Source organism: Xyrauchen texanus, chromosome 25 (genome assembly GCF_025860055.1).
Source record: "Xyrauchen texanus isolate HMW12.3.18 chromosome 25, RBS_HiC_50CHRs, whole genome shotgun sequence".
In the NCBI taxonomy this organism is placed as follows: domain Eukaryota; kingdom Metazoa; phylum Chordata; class Actinopteri; order Cypriniformes; family Catostomidae; genus Xyrauchen; species Xyrauchen texanus.
In genome coordinates, this window is record NC_068300.1 from 11,285,571 (window position 1) to 11,303,587 (window position 18,017).

The 18,017-nt window shown below is 37.2% G+C and overlaps 1 protein-coding gene across 2 annotated transcripts; it reads left to right on the forward strand.

Moving 5' to 3' along the window:
- The first annotated feature begins 343 nt into the window (after positions 1-343).
- On the forward strand, positions 344-8,615 carry LOC127618900 (zinc finger protein 740-like). Of its 2 annotated transcripts, XM_052091597.1 has the most exons (7): positions 359-455; positions 1,617-1,765; positions 3,362-3,553; positions 4,452-4,586; positions 4,701-4,830; positions 5,110-5,228; positions 6,375-8,615. In XM_052091597.1, exons 2-7 carry the CDS (start codon positions 1,721-1,723, stop codon positions 6,543-6,545), a joined length of 792 nt encoding a protein of 263 aa, XP_051947557.1. In that variant the 5' UTR covers positions 359-455; positions 1,617-1,720; the 3' UTR covers positions 6,546-8,615. The 2 variants fall into 2 exon arrangements, with proteins under 2 accessions (XP_051947558.1, XP_051947557.1); XM_052091598.1 differs by lacking the exon at positions 1,617-1,765 and having other exon boundaries at positions 344-455.
- The last annotated feature ends 9,402 nt before the right edge of the window (positions 8,616-18,017 follow it).

Below are 18,017 nucleotides of genomic sequence, written 5' to 3' on the forward strand. Positions count from 1 at the left end.
AACTTTTTTTTTTTTTTTCAAAACAACTCAAACAAATTTGCCAGTGCTGAAGAAGTAATACAAAGTATTTAGATTACGTGACTGACTACATTTTAAAAGTAACCCTCACAACCCTGACTTTGTTTTTACATTTGTAAATTAAAACACCAGTCACCAAGCTTTATATTTGCGCTTTTTCCAAACGCATAATAAAAGTCAAAGACTGCACAAATTTGTAAGACGCAAAGCAAGCAGCTTCTGTACTTTTCAACGTTTGGCACACTAATAAAATAATTCCTGCATTTACCTAACGTGGGCTTTATTTACACAGGAAGTGGAAGTGTTGCCAGTCTGTTGGTCACGTGACAGACGCTCTCCCCAGAGAGCACTTCCGGTAACGGTTCCTGTGTTTGTAAACTGAAAAATTGCAAGTCCGCCAAGAAAATATTGATCTACTGTACGGGAGGAAGAGTAAGGTAAGCAAATACACGAAGAATGAAATACTATTTTTATCGCACTTATAACAGTAACTAAGAGACGACTCCTTGTTCAAAAAGCCTTTCAATATAAAGTTAACTGTTAAATAGACCGTGAACTCGCGCGCTGTTGAACTGTGAAGAGGGTGAATGGATATGTGTACATCAACAATGTGTTTACAGGTTAGATAGAAGAATAATGCTTTTACGGATCTGAACTAATGCACTTTCTTTGCTTTTAACATTTGCCTTTATATACATACATACATGCATGCATGCATATATTGTGGTTTATAGTCAGCACAAGCTGCAAGGCAACTTGTTTTATTGCCTGTAATTACAGACTTGATTAGTTGTAATTGCGTGTATTATATAAATCAACTTTCTTTGGCTTGACGTTCTTAATTTTGCATTTATGTTTGCCATGTGATAATACCTTATGTTTTATCTCTTGTAAAGAATTTAATCTGCAAGAAGAACCTACTGGTTGCCAGATCCTTCACACCATATATATATATATATATATATATATATATATATATATATATATATATATATATTCACTCACTCACTCACTCACATTGATCTGTATGTCTATTGGTTATTTCAATCATAATTTGTTCATTTTGCATAGTACAACTACTTTATACTACATATGCACCTCATGTATTTCATTCAAACCATGCCTTCCTGTTTTCCATGATTTATAATTGTGCTGGAAGCAAAGAGGGTGCTTCAAATAAATCTGCTTTTTCATTCTAGTGAATCCCAGATCCCGACTGACATGATCCAAAATCAACAGGGCATAAACTCTCTGATGTATTCCTACCATTCCAGTTTGACAGAACCAATGAGAATCCATTTAATTCAGTTTCGGATTTGAACTGCTTTGTTTCCAGATGTCATTTAGGGATTTTTGACGCCTGGAAATGTGACAAGCCAATTACCGAAACCAAACTCTGTGCCTTAAAAACACAGTCCTATAAGCCTGCACAAACAGAGGCTTGGCAAAACTACATGGAAAATGTCTGATTCTTGCTAATAAAAGCCAGAATATTTCCTCGGTTGACGAATTATGTTATTGGTGGGCTGGATATGTGGCAACATCATAGACAGAGATGGATATTACCCTGGCTTTAAATCCCCCCCTTTTGTTTCTAGGCTTGGGCCCCTGATGATCGGGGCTTGTGTGGTCTTTAAATATTGTCCCTGCCCAGAGCGAAGGTCTATCCCCCAACATACACACACATACTCTCACCACTGCGATGTCACACCTTTCCAACAGCTCAGTGCGAGATCACATGAAATGGGTCAGTGTTTTTCCCCGTTCATCTGCATTTGTTCACATTAGTTGTTGCCTGTCAAAAAGGCCGTCATTTTAATTTATTTTGCTTCAACTGGCTGTTCTGTGCTTTACTTCTAAATCTGTTATGCAAGCTAACATTTTCTCTGTGATCACAGAACCTACACAGATTATTTACAGTAAAAGGTTGAATTTCACAAATAATGTCAAGAACATGTCCACATCATATTTCACGCAAAATCAAAAGAAGGAAACAAGCAATTATTCAAAGAAAATAATGCCTAATTTTAGGCCCATTATGATTTGTGCATTGTGACATTGTTTTCTTGATAATTGTGACATCATTTCACAACTACATCCACAACCATAATACAAGTGATGCATAATCCCATTGTCATGCACTAAGTCTAGGCGCATAAAGTGCTAATGGACTGGATCAAGTGCAATCTAATTCTGAGATTCTTCTCCGTCACTGTCTGCGATAGTCCATTCCCTGTCTAGCACCAGTGATATAAACAAAGACAGCACATAAGAAGTTGGTAGATATAATGGGCTGTATTCAATTACTTTGAAGAAGAGAAATATGGACTTTCGTTCTTTTGTGCATTAACTGCGTTCTTGTTGAATATCAGGCGTATTTATATGACAGTGACACACTCCTTTTGTACACATGGATAATATGTCTCACATCAGGATTTGTATGATCTGATAAATTATTGAGAATGTAAGTATTATTAACAGTTTTCATCTACCGGTCAACTTCTTCCACCTGCTGGTGAAATCTCTAAATGCAGGAACTGAGTTAAGACTTTGCACTGAAAACAGATGTGGTATTGAAACGTCTTAGCGCAATGAAAAAAAAAATGCATTTTGCAGCACTTTATTAACATACAATACACCCACAGTTTGAGCGCATACACCCACAGATAGCGCAAATACACCAACCCATGGCCACTTGCGCTGGCACAAAAATTGAGCTTAGAATTGGTACTCGTATAAAAATTTGGTCAAAGCACGTAGTGATGTGCTTTGCTTACTCATGAAAATGGAGCACATGGTGATTTTAATGAAAAACATTATAGTATTTGAATATATTATTTGAAATTACAGTACAAAATTACTACAGTAATTATTGCAGTAATGCAAAAATCTTTATGGTCCTAAAGTCTGCCTTATTTTCCTCCTGCAAAAAAAAAAATATGACTGAAACATGTTCTTGACAAGATTCATAAGATTCTGGCAATTATCGTTGGGCGATATACCAGTTAAGTTGATGTACCAGTAGAAATGTGTGAACTTGTAGACATTTTAAGTGTCGTTTCTATGGTGGTTACGCAAAATGCCACATTAAAATCTTTATATTATTTTTATCTGCCATTTTGAATCACTTTTCTTATAAATGTGTATATATAGTTAATAACCAAAAAATGTCAAGAATATTGCAAAATAAAAGTTTGCTAATATCGCCCACCCCTACACCCAGTATGACTTTGGAGTTGCAAACTGGAACATTTTGGTTGTCTTAATTTGGGTCCCACTTGATCCACATTTCAAGTCAAATTTCAAAACCATCTCAGATTATGTGTTGTGCTTATGTACACAGGCTGGGTTGCTGGGTTGTGAAGCGGTGCTGTCCAGCATGGCACTCATGCAGGCCAGCTCTATGCCCAGTTATAAGAAGATGGGCTCTTATCTGGGCCAGGGACAGAGAGAAAACAATCACAACCACAATCAGGAGACCCACAGCCAGCATGGCCACATGGTGCTACCCTCAGGAGTCAGCTGCCCACCACTGGTTGGAAGACATAATCATTTTTAATAATTACATATTACTTAATCATTATGTTTTAAAATGTCACTGTGTTATATCATTTAAATCAACGTTTCAGATTAAAGTTTTTAAAACTGTATAGACCGTAAAGCACAGTAAATCGTGAGGATTCCTACGTCTTTTCGAAATTTGGCTAATTCGTATGATATCGTGCGAATGCACTCATTTTAATTCCCACGACTTTCGCTACAGCCAATGATGTCGCTTGACATCTTTTACACATAATACGTGACCATTACTTGCTTCTGTCACACACAACAGCTTCCTATCATGTTTACATACTGCTGATCGGTTAAGTTTGGGTAAGAGCAAACTTAACGCCTCGTGCACGAAACTCATGCTTACTTCCACATTACACATCCGGAAATTTGCACGTGAAGAAATCGTATGAGTTTATGCAAACAAAATCGTGCAACATCACATGAAATAGCCACATCGTAAATTATGTATGACTTTTCGTCGAGATCAGGTTGGTAAAGCATACAGTGGAAGTCTAGTGGCAAGATATTCTGCTTGTATTTATTCTTCTGTGTAATTTGAGCTGTAAAGTTGTCTAAATCGTTCTTTTAGTTGTGGAACTGATGTTGTAGGTGGATGAACTTCTAGATACCAACTTGATTAATGTGTGTACACAGTACTTTGCAGATTTTTATGCATTTGTGCATTTGGCAGACGCTTTTATCCAAAGCGACTTACAGATCCCTTATTACAGGGACAATCCCCCAAGAGCAACCTGGAGTTAAGTGCCTTGCTCAAGGACACAATAGTGGTGGGGATCGAACCAGTGACCTTCTGATTAAAAGTTATGCGCTTTAGCCCACTAGACCACCACCACTCCATAGTTCTCGTGTTTATTCAACAGCTCATCCGCAAGGACGGAGAGTTTCACTCGTCCCAGCTCTTGGATGAAAAAGACAAGCAATCCAGCCAGAACACCCAGCCAAAGAAGAAGAACAGGAAGTCTGGGCTGCCCACCAAAATGAGAGAAAAACCCCAGGCAAGCGTTCAGTCTGTCTGCGCATTACACTGCAAGTGTGCCTGTTTATGACATTTAGTAATGCCTTTCACATTCATACCCTCACTGAATGTCTATTCTCCTGTGTATGTATAGGTAGAAATTCCTGAAGTTAATGACGATAACTCACTCGGCTCTCAAGTGCAGAAGAACTTTATCTGTGAGCACTGCTACAGTGCGTTCCGCAGTAGTTACCATCTAAAACGGCATATTCTCACCCATACGGGTACACCACGAACTTTTCAGCCATCAAATCTCCTTTACTTACAGACATACTCTACCAGTCAAAAGTTTGGACACATTTTATTTAATAAATTTTTTTGTAATGATCTTAAAAATAGTTTTCTTAATGCTTAAAAATTTGTTTTGTAGACACATTTACAAAACTAATATTGTACATCTAAAACCTTTTTGGGCACAACATAATTCCAACCTTTGACTGATAGTGTAAATATAAAGAGAGATGTAGATAAATAAGTGTTAATAAGTGTGTGTCTGTGTTTAGGGGAGAAGCCATTTGGGTGTGATATGTGTGACATGAGGTTTATTCAGCGCTATCACCTGGAGAGACACAAGCGCGTTCACAGCGGCGAGAAGCCTTATCAGTGTGACCGCTGCCAACAGGTGAGATGAGAAACAGCATATAAATGAATATCCATATTATTCTGGTCATCTTCAAGCATATTCGTTTTTAAGATATTATGCTTGTTAGTGATGTCTGCATTACAATTTTACAATACATTTTTTTTAACTGATTCTTTTTAATGATTTGTTTAAACAGATTCACAAAACCTTTGTCTGTCACAACTGTAAGCGAGAACCTTGCTTCTGAGCGATCCCAATATTGATTCTTATAATCACAAGATTGATCTATTACTCTATGCTAGCAGTCATGGTAATGCCAATTCTGTGAAAGTGCCCTTGTTGGAGAGGTGTTAATGTAAACACGGTCAGTTTTGTCTTAAGTGAAAGGAAATCTCACAATAGTTTGCGTTCCCTTCACAATAACTTTTGCGTTCCCTCTAAATAGTTTGTGTTCCCATGCAATAATTTTTATGGTATCACTATTTTAACCATTGTATTTGTAGTGAAAACATAATTACCACAAGATTAACCATGGCTAATCTATAGTAAAACCATGGTTACGATATGGATACAGTATAATGTATTAAAACCATACTTTTTACCAAAAAAACATGGTAAGTTAACTTATTTTCCATAGTTACTACAATTTTACTATTTAAAACCATGATTTCCACCAAAAACTTTTGTAGTCTACAATATTACTATAGTAAAACCAGTTAAACTATGGTATTTATATAGTAAAAACATATAAATACAAAGTTATGATTTTTATGACTATACTTTTAATTTTCCTGTTATCACTGTGGTTTCACTGCGAATATCATGGTCAAAATATGGTTACTGTAGTAAAACCATGGTAAATGTATTGCGAGGGGACACAAAACTTATTGCAAGGGCACGCAAAACCCTATCCTCCCTATCCTATAAGGGGCTCCGTAGTATTTTGTTTGTTGTATCAAAATTGGTATTATCAAATTGCTTTCATTTAAAAGCAAAATGGACATTATAACAAAATAATCAAATTACCAAAATGAACTCTGTCGAATGCTGACCCTTTTAAGATATGGCTCACATAAATCAGTGGATCAGTTGATTTATATGACATGCCTGAACATTAAAATGAATCAAATTTCAAAACGGTGCAAAAATGATTCGTACTAATTTTGAACTCCTTTTCTCGCACAGAACTTTTCCAGAACTGACCGGTTACTACGACATCGGCGTTTGTGTGCTGTGGGCATCCCTAAAGAGGAGAACCAGCCGTGCTGTGAGGGACGGACGTATTCTCAGGAACCCTCCCAGCACACTGCATCCTGGAGCCCATTGCAGACAAACAACAGCAGGCTGGCAGTGTGATGGCCATTCTGTCTGCTCATACAAACCTTTCCCCAGCAAACCCAATGGACTCTCTGCAGCCAACATACAGTCCAGCACTGTAGCAGAACTGACACGAGTCTGAGCCTGTAAACTGTTAAAAGTGACCCATCCAGCTCACTAACAGTTGAATCTTATATATTGGTTAGACTCTGGGAAATAGTATTTTGTATACCTAATAATCATAGATGGTACTGTCATCAGATTAGTTAGTTATTCATTCAGTCCAGGCAATAACTGGTTATTAAATAGAGATTTGTTTGTCCTTTTTAGCTCTTGTGGAGGGTGTAGTTTGGGGTACATGCATAGCAAGATTGTTTGCAGTGTTACTAATATGAATAAAAGGGATAGATCACACAAAAATTACAATTCTGTTATAATTTACTGCGTTCCAAACCCATATGACTGTTTTTTATCTGTGAAACAAGGTCGATGTTACGCAGCATGTTTCAGAACTTTCTTTTTTGAGTGAACTATCCCTTTAATGTTGTCGCGTGTGGCCTTTTCATTCTAAGCAGTTAAACATAAGCACCTTTCACACGTGCAACCAGGTAAATTACAGGAAAATCATTAGGTTGACTTTACTGGTAAATGCACCACATGTGCTGTACACGCATACCATCAAAATGGATATTTATAGGTACTAATGGTACAACTTCTCACTAAGGGAGATTGCCAGAGCAAATCTCAAGTGGGTTACATTATGTGTGAAAGAGGCTATAGAGACAATAGACACATTCTAATAGGATATGTTTTTTCAGTGTGCACATCAATTAATCATTATCTGTTATTTTAAGGGAATATTCCGGGTTCAATACAATTAAGCTCAATTGACAGCATTTGTGGCATAATGTTGATTACCACAAAAATTTATTTAGACGCGTCCCTACTTTTAAAAAAGCAAAAATCGAAATTATTTTGAGGCACTTACAATGGAAGTGAATGGGGGCTAATTTTGGAGGGTTTAAAGGCAGACATTTTAAGCTTGTAATTTTCTAAAAACACTTTAAATCGTCATTTTTGGTTATTTTAGGGTTTGTTGACATTATGTCATCATGGCAATGAAGTTGTAAAATTGGATATAACTTTACACTGAAAAGTTTAGTAAGCGAATTCACTCTAAAATCATGCTAACATGCATATTGTTACATCTTGTGGCTAAACCTTTGAAACTTGAGTATTTTAATGTTTACGGATTTTCCCCATTCACTTCCATTGTCAACTTAATCCTCGATTTTTACTTTTTTAAAAGAAAAGCCGGGGCCAGTCAAAATAACTTTTTGTGTTAATCAATATGCCATAAATGCTGTCGATTGCGCTGAACTTGTATTGAACCCGGAATATTCCTTTAAGAGTTTATTCCCATTAAATATTGTGATAAGGGCTTGTGGATATTGACAGTTTTACACAGGCTTTACGGTTTTAGCAGAAGCATCTAGAACAGCATAACTCATTATATATTCATTATCCACAAACAAGATTTTTTTAATACATTATGATGTCAAGCTTTTGAAGTTGGCCTTTCGGGTATTAGAGACTGACAGTAGACATTTCGTCACAGTAATGATGTGAAATATTTACAGTATAATGTGACTCATGTGACAAGTCTTTTAGCATCACAGTTTCTCTTCTAAAGTCACTGGATTGATTGAGCCGAGGCAAGAATTGCATCGGAAACATTTTATCAGGTTGTGTAGTTGGTAGAGAGAACACTAGTTTTAATGAAAATCTTATGTTACGTATTGCGCCAACCTCGAACACAGACATCTTCCCCAGATTTCCTCTGTTGACTGTGAGTTAATATATTTGTTTCTGCATTTTAAATAATTTAATTAAAAACTGTAGAAGGACTAGACTGCTGCCACTGTGAAATGTAGCAGTTTCATTATATTATTTTTATACATTTTATTCACGTTTATTTGCCTGATGATCCTTTTGAACATTTTGATCCATTTTCTTTCTTTTTTTTTTTTACCATTTAAAATGCAAACTACAACTAAAGTTTGTTATCCTGTTACGCACCATGTAGAGAGTGAAGGCCTAGGACCTCAAATTGACAATAAATTTTGTTTTCTAAAAAAATATTGGCTTCTGTTTCTCTCCACTCAAGCTATTTATTTATTTAACTAGTACAAAGATGTCCTGTAGTTCAATAGGTAGAGCATGGCATTAGCAACACCAGGTCATATATGGACAAATGTGCTGTTTATATGTGATCCAGTAGAGGGCGCTCTATTCTTTGGCATGTAGGCATTACTACTATGTTTATTACAATGTTACTACATTGTGTACTAGTTTAGTCAGTGTGATTACTTTACAAGGGCATGTTGACTGCAGACACTGATTGTTAAGATCATTGCTTCAGTATTAATTTATTTTAGGCTATGCATAGTCATAACCTGCAATAGTAGCAACTTTATATCACCATTTATTGTAGCTAGTATAGAGATATTGCAGGGAAATGGCTTGATTTCTATTGGAAAAGAGAGATTACAGCTGATGAGATCTTATAAACTGGTATTTTCTACACAAATGAAACACGCGGGGTAGCTCAATCAACATTGCAGTCGATGGAGACAGAGTAAGACAAAGAGTCTGGCTTTCTGTTGCTTCATAGAGGCCACAGCCCTCCATTCTAGTCTGACTGCTGATCCTGATTTACAACGCCCATTGGCTGAGAGCACTTAACACACTCTCTCTTAAATCAAAGGAGGACGAGAAGAGATTCCTAGATGGCCATGGCACAATAACAAATGCATGACTCATACGATGTGCGTCTGCATGCACACTAACATGCTGATGATACCAAAAATCAGTTTATTTAAAAACTCAAATAAACTGATAACGCAAGCGAACTGCATTATTTACATTTATTCAAACTGTACATACTAATAATTATCTCAAATTAAAAAAAAAGATGACAAGCTTTATTTTTTTCTATTCTTACTAGTTTTAATTAAGTTACCGTTACTCTCTAAACCCTAATGTTGTTATTTATATTTTAAATCAAGTGGTCTTAATTAAACAGTACATGAAATGTCACATTATTTAAACATAACTAAAAAATATAAATGTATATTTATATACAATTACACATTGTCATCTTTCTAAGCATAATCGATTGTAAGATCACGCATGTCATCATAACAACCTTCTTTTGTCGCCTACCTGTCAAAAGTTTGGACAAACTTGACTTGATATATGTTTGTCATGATTTTAAAAACCTTTGATCAAAAGGCGTAAGCTTAAATACTAGATATTCGTTTTTTAAACAAATATCAATTGACTACATTTGAATTTCTTTCAAAACTAATATGTACTTTATACGTAGGCCCTATAGGCTAATTGCATACTAGTGCTGCAATGTCTTATTATTAAAATCCAACTGGCCTTATTTCACATCCAACCCTCCCTCAAACCCTTGATGTAGGGCTCCTCTCACTTCGATCTGAATGTACAGAATTATTTAATGTTTAATTCATAGATTAATCAACCCTCTCTGGCATTACCTCAACCATCTGTCATTCTCTTGACAGCGTACCTTTACGTGTTAATTAGAGGCGATATTTAGCCAGTCAGAGGTGTGCGGTGCCCATCAGCGAGGTAGCCATCTTCATTAAAATTTCATTCTCCCTAGACACAGCTGCATACATGAGTCACAAATTAAAACCATGGCCCCAAAATGATGGAAATGTAATATTAAATTCTATGTAACCTAGTGGTTAAAAATATGAGCTAATAAGAAGTTTGTGGGTTCTGTCACTGCAAAGGGTCATCCATGAACTATCAAAATACTTCAGTTAGCTCCAGGGTGACAACTGTAATCTTTGGAGGAAAAGTATCAGCTAAATGAAAAATTAGTAACAGACCAAAATTAATACTCTGGCAATACTTGTTGACCATCTGTTATTTTACAGAGCGTGTTTGCATACACAGCAATACGCTAATAAATATTAGCTACTAACCCGGCAACGTAACAAACCAGCATTTATTTGCACTCATTGGATAAGTCAGTAAGAACGCCGGTAAAGTTGTTTACATGCAGAACAAAATCGGGATAATGGGCGAAGATTTGCGAGTGATGATATATAATTTTGACTGGTCACTCCTTTTCTTTAAAAAAAAAAAAGCAAAAATTGAGGATACAGTGAGGCACTTAAAATGGAAGTGAATGGGGCCAATTTCTGGAGGATTTCAAGGAAAATCTGAATCTTACAATTTTATAAAAGCACTTACATTATTTATTTTTAAACTTGTGTATTATTTGAGCTGTAAAGTTGTTTGAATTGTCGTTTTTGCAGCGGACAACTGTTATAAGCCTTTGAACTCCTAGAAATGTATCACCAACGTTGCGTCGTTGTGGCAACGAGGTTGTAAAATTGGACATAACTTTACACAGAAAAGGTTAATAAGCAAATGTATCAGCCTAATGTCATGTTAACACATCCTGTTTATGTCTTGTGGCTATACTTTTTAACCAGTGAGTATTTTAATGTTAACGAATTGGCCCCATTCACTTCCACTGTGCCTCGCCATAACCCAGATTCTAAATACATTTTTGTGGTAATCAACATTTTGCCACAAATGTTGTCAATTGAGCTTTACTTGTATTTAAACCAAACTACTTTATATAGCCAATCTTTGTTTTGGACCTCAATCGACGCTCTCTTTCTTGAGTTTAATTTAAACTGGGTCACTCAACAATCATACCCCTCCATGAGAGAGCATGAGAGAAACTTGTGTATAATCTGTATGAGAGCATATAAAACTGTGCTGATTGAATGTTTGTGATTTCTATTTAACATTTATATATATATATTATAGGCTTTTATATAATCTATTAATCGTTTTGTTAACAACAGACGCATAGAAAACAACTGAATCAGAACAGAATGAGAACATCACTCTCCAAAGCGGTGATGAAGATTAATTAACTAGCTCATTGTTATTCTTTTTGCCGTGTGCTCTCAATAAAGACTCACTGTCACTAACTGCTGATGGCACGCCAGGGAATTCAAAATACATTCTTTGGCCTACTTATTTGTGAATACGGCTCATGTATATTCTTGTGAAAATAAAAAAAAACTTTTATGTGCAGCTGCACAATTAGTTTTCTATAAGCACTCTTAAGGGCCTCACACAGTGCAAACAGGAAGTTGAGAAATGACACACAAATGACACATTTTACTCTTTGACTTTTATTGGGTTTAATTAAGGAAAATAAATCATGCAGATAAAGGATCTCCTATGCTGGCTGCTTTATTAATATCAGGATTAACATTAGATTAACCCAGTTTTAGTTCATTAAATCAGCCATGAGGGTCAATGTATTAGCCCTAAATTAGTTTTGTGGTGATAACCAGGTTACATAATCAGTCAAAGGTTTGGACACAATGGAGTGAATACATGAAATTAGTTTTTTATATGTGAATTTTATAGTCAGCCTATATGTGAAGTTATGTACAAATCTAAAACTCATTGATTTATTTTTAATGCATGAGTTGGATTGGATAGGGTAGGAAACACAGTCAATAAGTTTGTCACTATATAAGTCCCATACTTATATTTCTGTTATATTAAAGTTTTGATTAATTATTCTAAAACATGGAAAATAGTAATAAAAAGAATAAGTAGGTATATCCAAAGGGTATGTTTCATGGTACACAATTAATTGTAGATTGATACCGTGTTACATGGTATATTGCAATGAACTGCTGTTCTTTTTATTGCAGAAAATAAATAATAGATCATTTTGCAATATGACTAATTATGAAACACATAATCCACCTTTTGTTAAACTTTCATTCATATTCATATTTATTGTGAACATAATGGAAAACTTCTTATTTCAACAATATTTTAATACTACTCCTCGAGTCCTTAAACTACCACAATGCGCATTTTTCTTTCATTATTATGGGAAACAAAAACTGTAATTACAACAAAACTGCATTAATGTTCATTTTCCCCTTCTGTTTTGTGTGAAGATTCCATTGTCGGACCTTTAAACTCTGTTTTACAATGGAAACCCAAAGTGGCGGGGATGGGATCAGTTGACCATCACCTCATTGTCAAGATTTATCTTGCTCAAGACTCATCTACATTCCTGATGACAGGACGAATGCCTCGGCATCCCGCCGAGAGCGCTAAAATCACTCTCAGACAGAGGCACATTTCGCCTCGACAGATACATTAACATACAGTGGCCCCATGCCACCCCATCAATCTGCAGCTTGTTGGGACCCACATCACTGCTTCACACCTCACTAGAGAAGCCCATGGCCTCACTCCTACTAGAGACCCAGTGATTCTTAAATTGAGGCCCTTTTTGAGTCAAGACCTCTTGTAAAGGGGCCATAGATGATGTAGTTTAGGTCACAGGAACATTCCAGGGGCCTCAATGAGGGTTATGTGAAAGGCAACTAAAATGTGGACACAACTGTAAAGACATCCAGCTTTAGTGTTATTAGCTGTATTATTTACAGCACATAAGTGTTTCTGTGATCTTTGAATCACTAGCCAAGATCCTTAACCACAAGGCTACCACTGACGCTGCTATATTTCTTTGTAAAAAGTAACTGGCCTCTCAGATTATAATATATCTTGGAGGGCTAATATTTCCCTACATAAAGTAGTGATTACTGGGAAATCTTTAACTTATTGTTGTATCTAGTATGATCTTTTGCAGAAGACACTCATTGAGCACTGTATTAGGAACACTATGGTCCTAATAAGGTACCTGACGTGGCCCTCTGCTGTTGCAGCCCATCTTCCTCAAGGTTGACATGTTGTGGATTGTGAGATGCTATTCTGCTCAACACAATTGTACGGAGTGGTTATCTGAGTTACTGGAGTTACCGTAGCCTTTCTGTCTAGCCATTCTCCGTTGACCTCTCTCATCAACAAGGTGTTTCCGTCTGCAGAACTACCACTTTTGGGTTTTTTGGCCAACTCTGAGTAAACTCTAGAGACTGTTGTGCATGAAAATCCCATGAGATCAGCAGTTGCAGAAATACTCAAAGCAGCCCGTCTGGCACCAACAATCATGCCACGGTCCAAATTTTTTACCCATTCTGATGGTTGATGTAAACATTAACTGAAGCTCCTGACCCTTAGCTGCATGATTTTATGCATTGCACTCAATGTATGAATGCATAGCACAAATAAGTAGGTGTACCGGTGTTCCTAATAAAGTGCTCAGTGAGTGTATTTTGTTCTGTTCCGAAACTTAGTGTGCTGCCTGCCTAGTTAGCATTTTAAGGCATCATAGGCATTGCTCTTGGCATGAAGGCTGTTCCAAAAGGGCAGGATATAGCAAGGCAGCTCACTAAGTTTTGGCACAGAGTCTTAATCTGTATTGGGGTGTATTGCAATTTAACTTCACTACTAAATAAAAAAACTTGTCATGTAAACTCAGAGCTGAAAAATCCAGCCATTTTCATGTGGTTTAAACAATATTAAACATTTACTGGCTGTTGATTATCATTTTAATTTTGCATGGGTGTGATGTCAGGTCCCAGATGTGATTTGTTTATCGAGTCACTGTTTTTGCAATAGACTCAAAAAATGATTAAACTAATAAAGTTTTGAACATTTGCACCTCCCTGACCTTCCATAAACAGTTTGTGTCATTGTTTCTACCACTGAGACATTTATGAGTCCTGTTATTTTCCGAGAGCAACATAGCAGAGAGTGCAAGTATGCAATATGCCTCCAGCAGAGATATGCGAGTACATGCAGTGACTTGCATGCTGGCACGAATGATAAAAACCCATAATGCGTCTCTTTGGATGTTATACAATTACGTGTGACGATGAGAAGGCCTTTGCGCGCCTTCATGCCGTCCCACTGCAATTTTCCACCTGAATGGGCAAGGTGAAGTAAGAGGTGAACTGGAGGTGTACGTCTAAAGGATCCTTGAGCTTTTGACAGACGCCACCAGCCTTGCTATTTACCCTTAGAAATGTTCACGGGTCACGGCTGTTACGGGGGTTCATGCGTGCCGACACTGACCTCCACATCATTGGTTGTGTGGCTGATGTAAAGATAAAGGGGATAGATGGATGAAGAGAAAGCGTTTAGGGAGATGAGCGAACAGATAGACAGTAGGCCAAAGTGACTTTGGCAGTCTGCTGCTATTGATCAGTTTTATGCTACATTGATTTATATGAGACAGTTTAAAGTGCTTTGAAGAGATATGAGTCATATACAACCTCAGTAATCTCGGGGGCAGCAAGAGAGAACTATGGTTAAAAACAGTTTTTGATATGAGTAGACATTCTTATGATGTCTTAAGTCTAAAGCCTTACAGTCATACGGACACAAGATTTAGTGAATATCTTTAAGGCATTAAGCTATACAGGGAAATAAATGCACAAGATAACACTGGAGACATGATTTGGATCATTTCAGGGAAATGTTCAAGGATACCATTATATGTTCTCATGTTTCAAAAGAATATGTGTTCTCAGTCTAAAAGATCATAAGGCCAAGCGAGGCCGAGAGAGTGACACACTTACGCATGCACACACTCACGCAAACACACACACACATTGACGCACACACAGATAAAGAGATAGAGTAAAGATTTATGTGACAGTGAACTAATTGCATGCTGCCATTTATCTTATGGAACTGTCACCCAATACTTTCTCGTGGGTTTTAACAATTTTATCAGAAGAAATATACTTTATGCAACACTATTAGATGGAATTATAAGATAGTTAAACCTGGAGTACGAGAAAAGGCATTAGTAAGGCAGGAATTAATTTCGGTTAGAATATATATGGAAAGTATGTCGAATGAGGTAAATAATTAGTGCTATAATAAAAATAAATAAATAATTAAATTAATGGAGACAACAGTTTCTAGGGACCAGAATATCATAGAGAATTGGGTGGGCTCTTTTGACTTGAGCCAGTAGGCAACCACCTACAACACCCTAGAAACAATCTAGAACCCCTTAGCAACTTCCTAACAATATGCTAAAAAACAGCATAGCAATACCGTAGTAACCACCCAGAGCACACTAGCCACTGCATAGCAACATGCCTAAAAACACCCAGAACACAGGAACTTCATAGCAATAACCTAGTAACAACCCAGAACACCCTAGCAACTGCATAGCAAAATGCTAAAAAAAAAAACACAGGAACTACTTAGCAATACCCTAGCAACTGCATAGTAATATGAAAAAAACACCCAGAACACAGGAATTACATAGCAATACCCTAGTAACAACCCAGAACATCCTAGCAACTGCATAGCAATACCTTGGTAACCACCCAGAACACCCTAGCAACTGCATAGCAACATGCCTAAAAACACCCAGAACACAGGAACTGCATAGCAATATCCTAGTTACAACCCAGAACACCCTAGCAACTGCATAGCAAAATGCTAAAAAAACACCCAGAACACAGGAACTACACAACAATCCCCTAAAAACTGCATAGAAATGTCCTACAAAACTGCACAGCAATACCTTGGTAACCACCCAGAACACACTGGCAACTGCATAGCAACATGATAAAAAACTGCATAGCAATACCCTAGTGACCACCCAGAACACCCTATTAACTGGATAGCAACGTGCTAAAAACACCCAGAATATAGAAAATGCATAGCAATACCCTAGCAACCATTCAGAACACCTTAGCAACTGCGTAGCAATGCACTAAAAAAACTGCATAGCAATACCATGGTAACCACCCAGAACACCCTAGCAACTGCTTAGCAATATGCCAAAAACTGCTTAGCAATACCCTAGTAAACACCCTAGGAACTGCATAGCAATGTGCTAAAAAACACCCAGAACACAGAAATTTCATAACAGCACCCTAGAGACCATTGCAAGTTCTACTCACATTATATTACAAAAATAATTTATATATATACACACTGGAAAAACATAGGAAAAAGGTGGATATAACGCTTGCTTGAGCATTTGAACATGTAATAGGTTCTGGTCAACAACCTTGTTTTAAAATATATCCCAGGACACTTCACCCAGGGTCACGTGATCCTAAACAGTCAAATTACTTCCTCAAAATGACCATCGCATGTTCCCTTAGATAACGGCCTTGTGGAAGGGCCCATCGTAGAGGACTTGGAATTCGCCCATATTCAGGAGGGGTTGAGGGATGAAAATGCAACTTTTTTGCTTAAATTATTTAGCAAATACTGTGAGGATTTAACCAAGAGATTTACAACTTATGTGCGGTTATCATTTGCAGGCCAAGTAAAGTAAACATCAACCCAACAGAAATGGTATATTGCGATGACAGTGATTCGAAAATAGTATTTACATTTCTGATTGACTGACGATTGAGATGAAACAGCTTGTTTGATCGTCCAGATTTGTGGGTTGCATACAAGATGTTTTCTTTTAAGTGTTGGAATAGGATATTATTTTTGAGTCGGAGAGTTCAATGTGAACACATTCCACACAGAAACTGAAGCAGGTCTGTGTGAGTGAAAATGACTGCAGCTACAAATCATTTTCTCTCTCTCCTCCTCTTCTTGCTCTCATGACGTCAGGAATGTTGAACGCTCCTTGCACGTTCCCTGGGGGAGTGCGTTTTACGATTGAAACCTGACACCGTTTCTGCATCGCATAAGCAACAGAGCCATAACTTACATCAAAGTCAACCAGCGTCGAATCACAGAGCAGCCATTAATTTTGCCTGTCATTCCCGAGCCAATCAGAAACGAGCATTAAATCAACCTGTCATGCAGCCAGCCAATGGTGGGACAGCAGCTGTAAATCTGTCAAGGCAGCGTCTGTTAACGGGCGCTGTGGTACAGATGGGGAATCCGCTTGGGTGAGGGGGGAATGAAAGTATATATATGAGGGAGAGAGAGATGGAAAGATGAGGAAAAGCTGTGCAAAAATCTACCTCATCTTACTTTGGTTACCCAAAGACACATTTGTAAACCCATAATGGGCGAAAATCAAAGTGTTTTGAAATCAGAAAGCAGTGAAAACTTGTGTGGAACAACACCAAACATGACCACATAAAAATGCGAACGCATCGTTTAAGCCTTCCTTCAAGCAGGGTAACACACAAAAAGACAAACGTCATAAAGCTTAATTGCTACCACTGCTATGTGTGTGACATTGAATGTCTGCAACAAAAGTGAAATATGGCCACATCTCACTCAACAATTACATCACTGGTTTAATCACCAACTCTGTCAAGATTATTTCAGATTATGACACTCATTATACACATTTAGCCCATTTGAAATGTATGATAGCTTGTCAGACGCAAACCTCAAACACTTCTTTATATGATATGACATAAAAATGTGAACGCAACATGTCTAAGTGTACGAAACATTGACCTGTGGCTTGTTTGAACGGGCTCCTGTTGCTAAGTGTGCTGACCAGATGTTCTGTGTCAGTGTTGCCAGATCTCGCAAGAGAAGTCTGTTCTGACAAAATGGGCAACT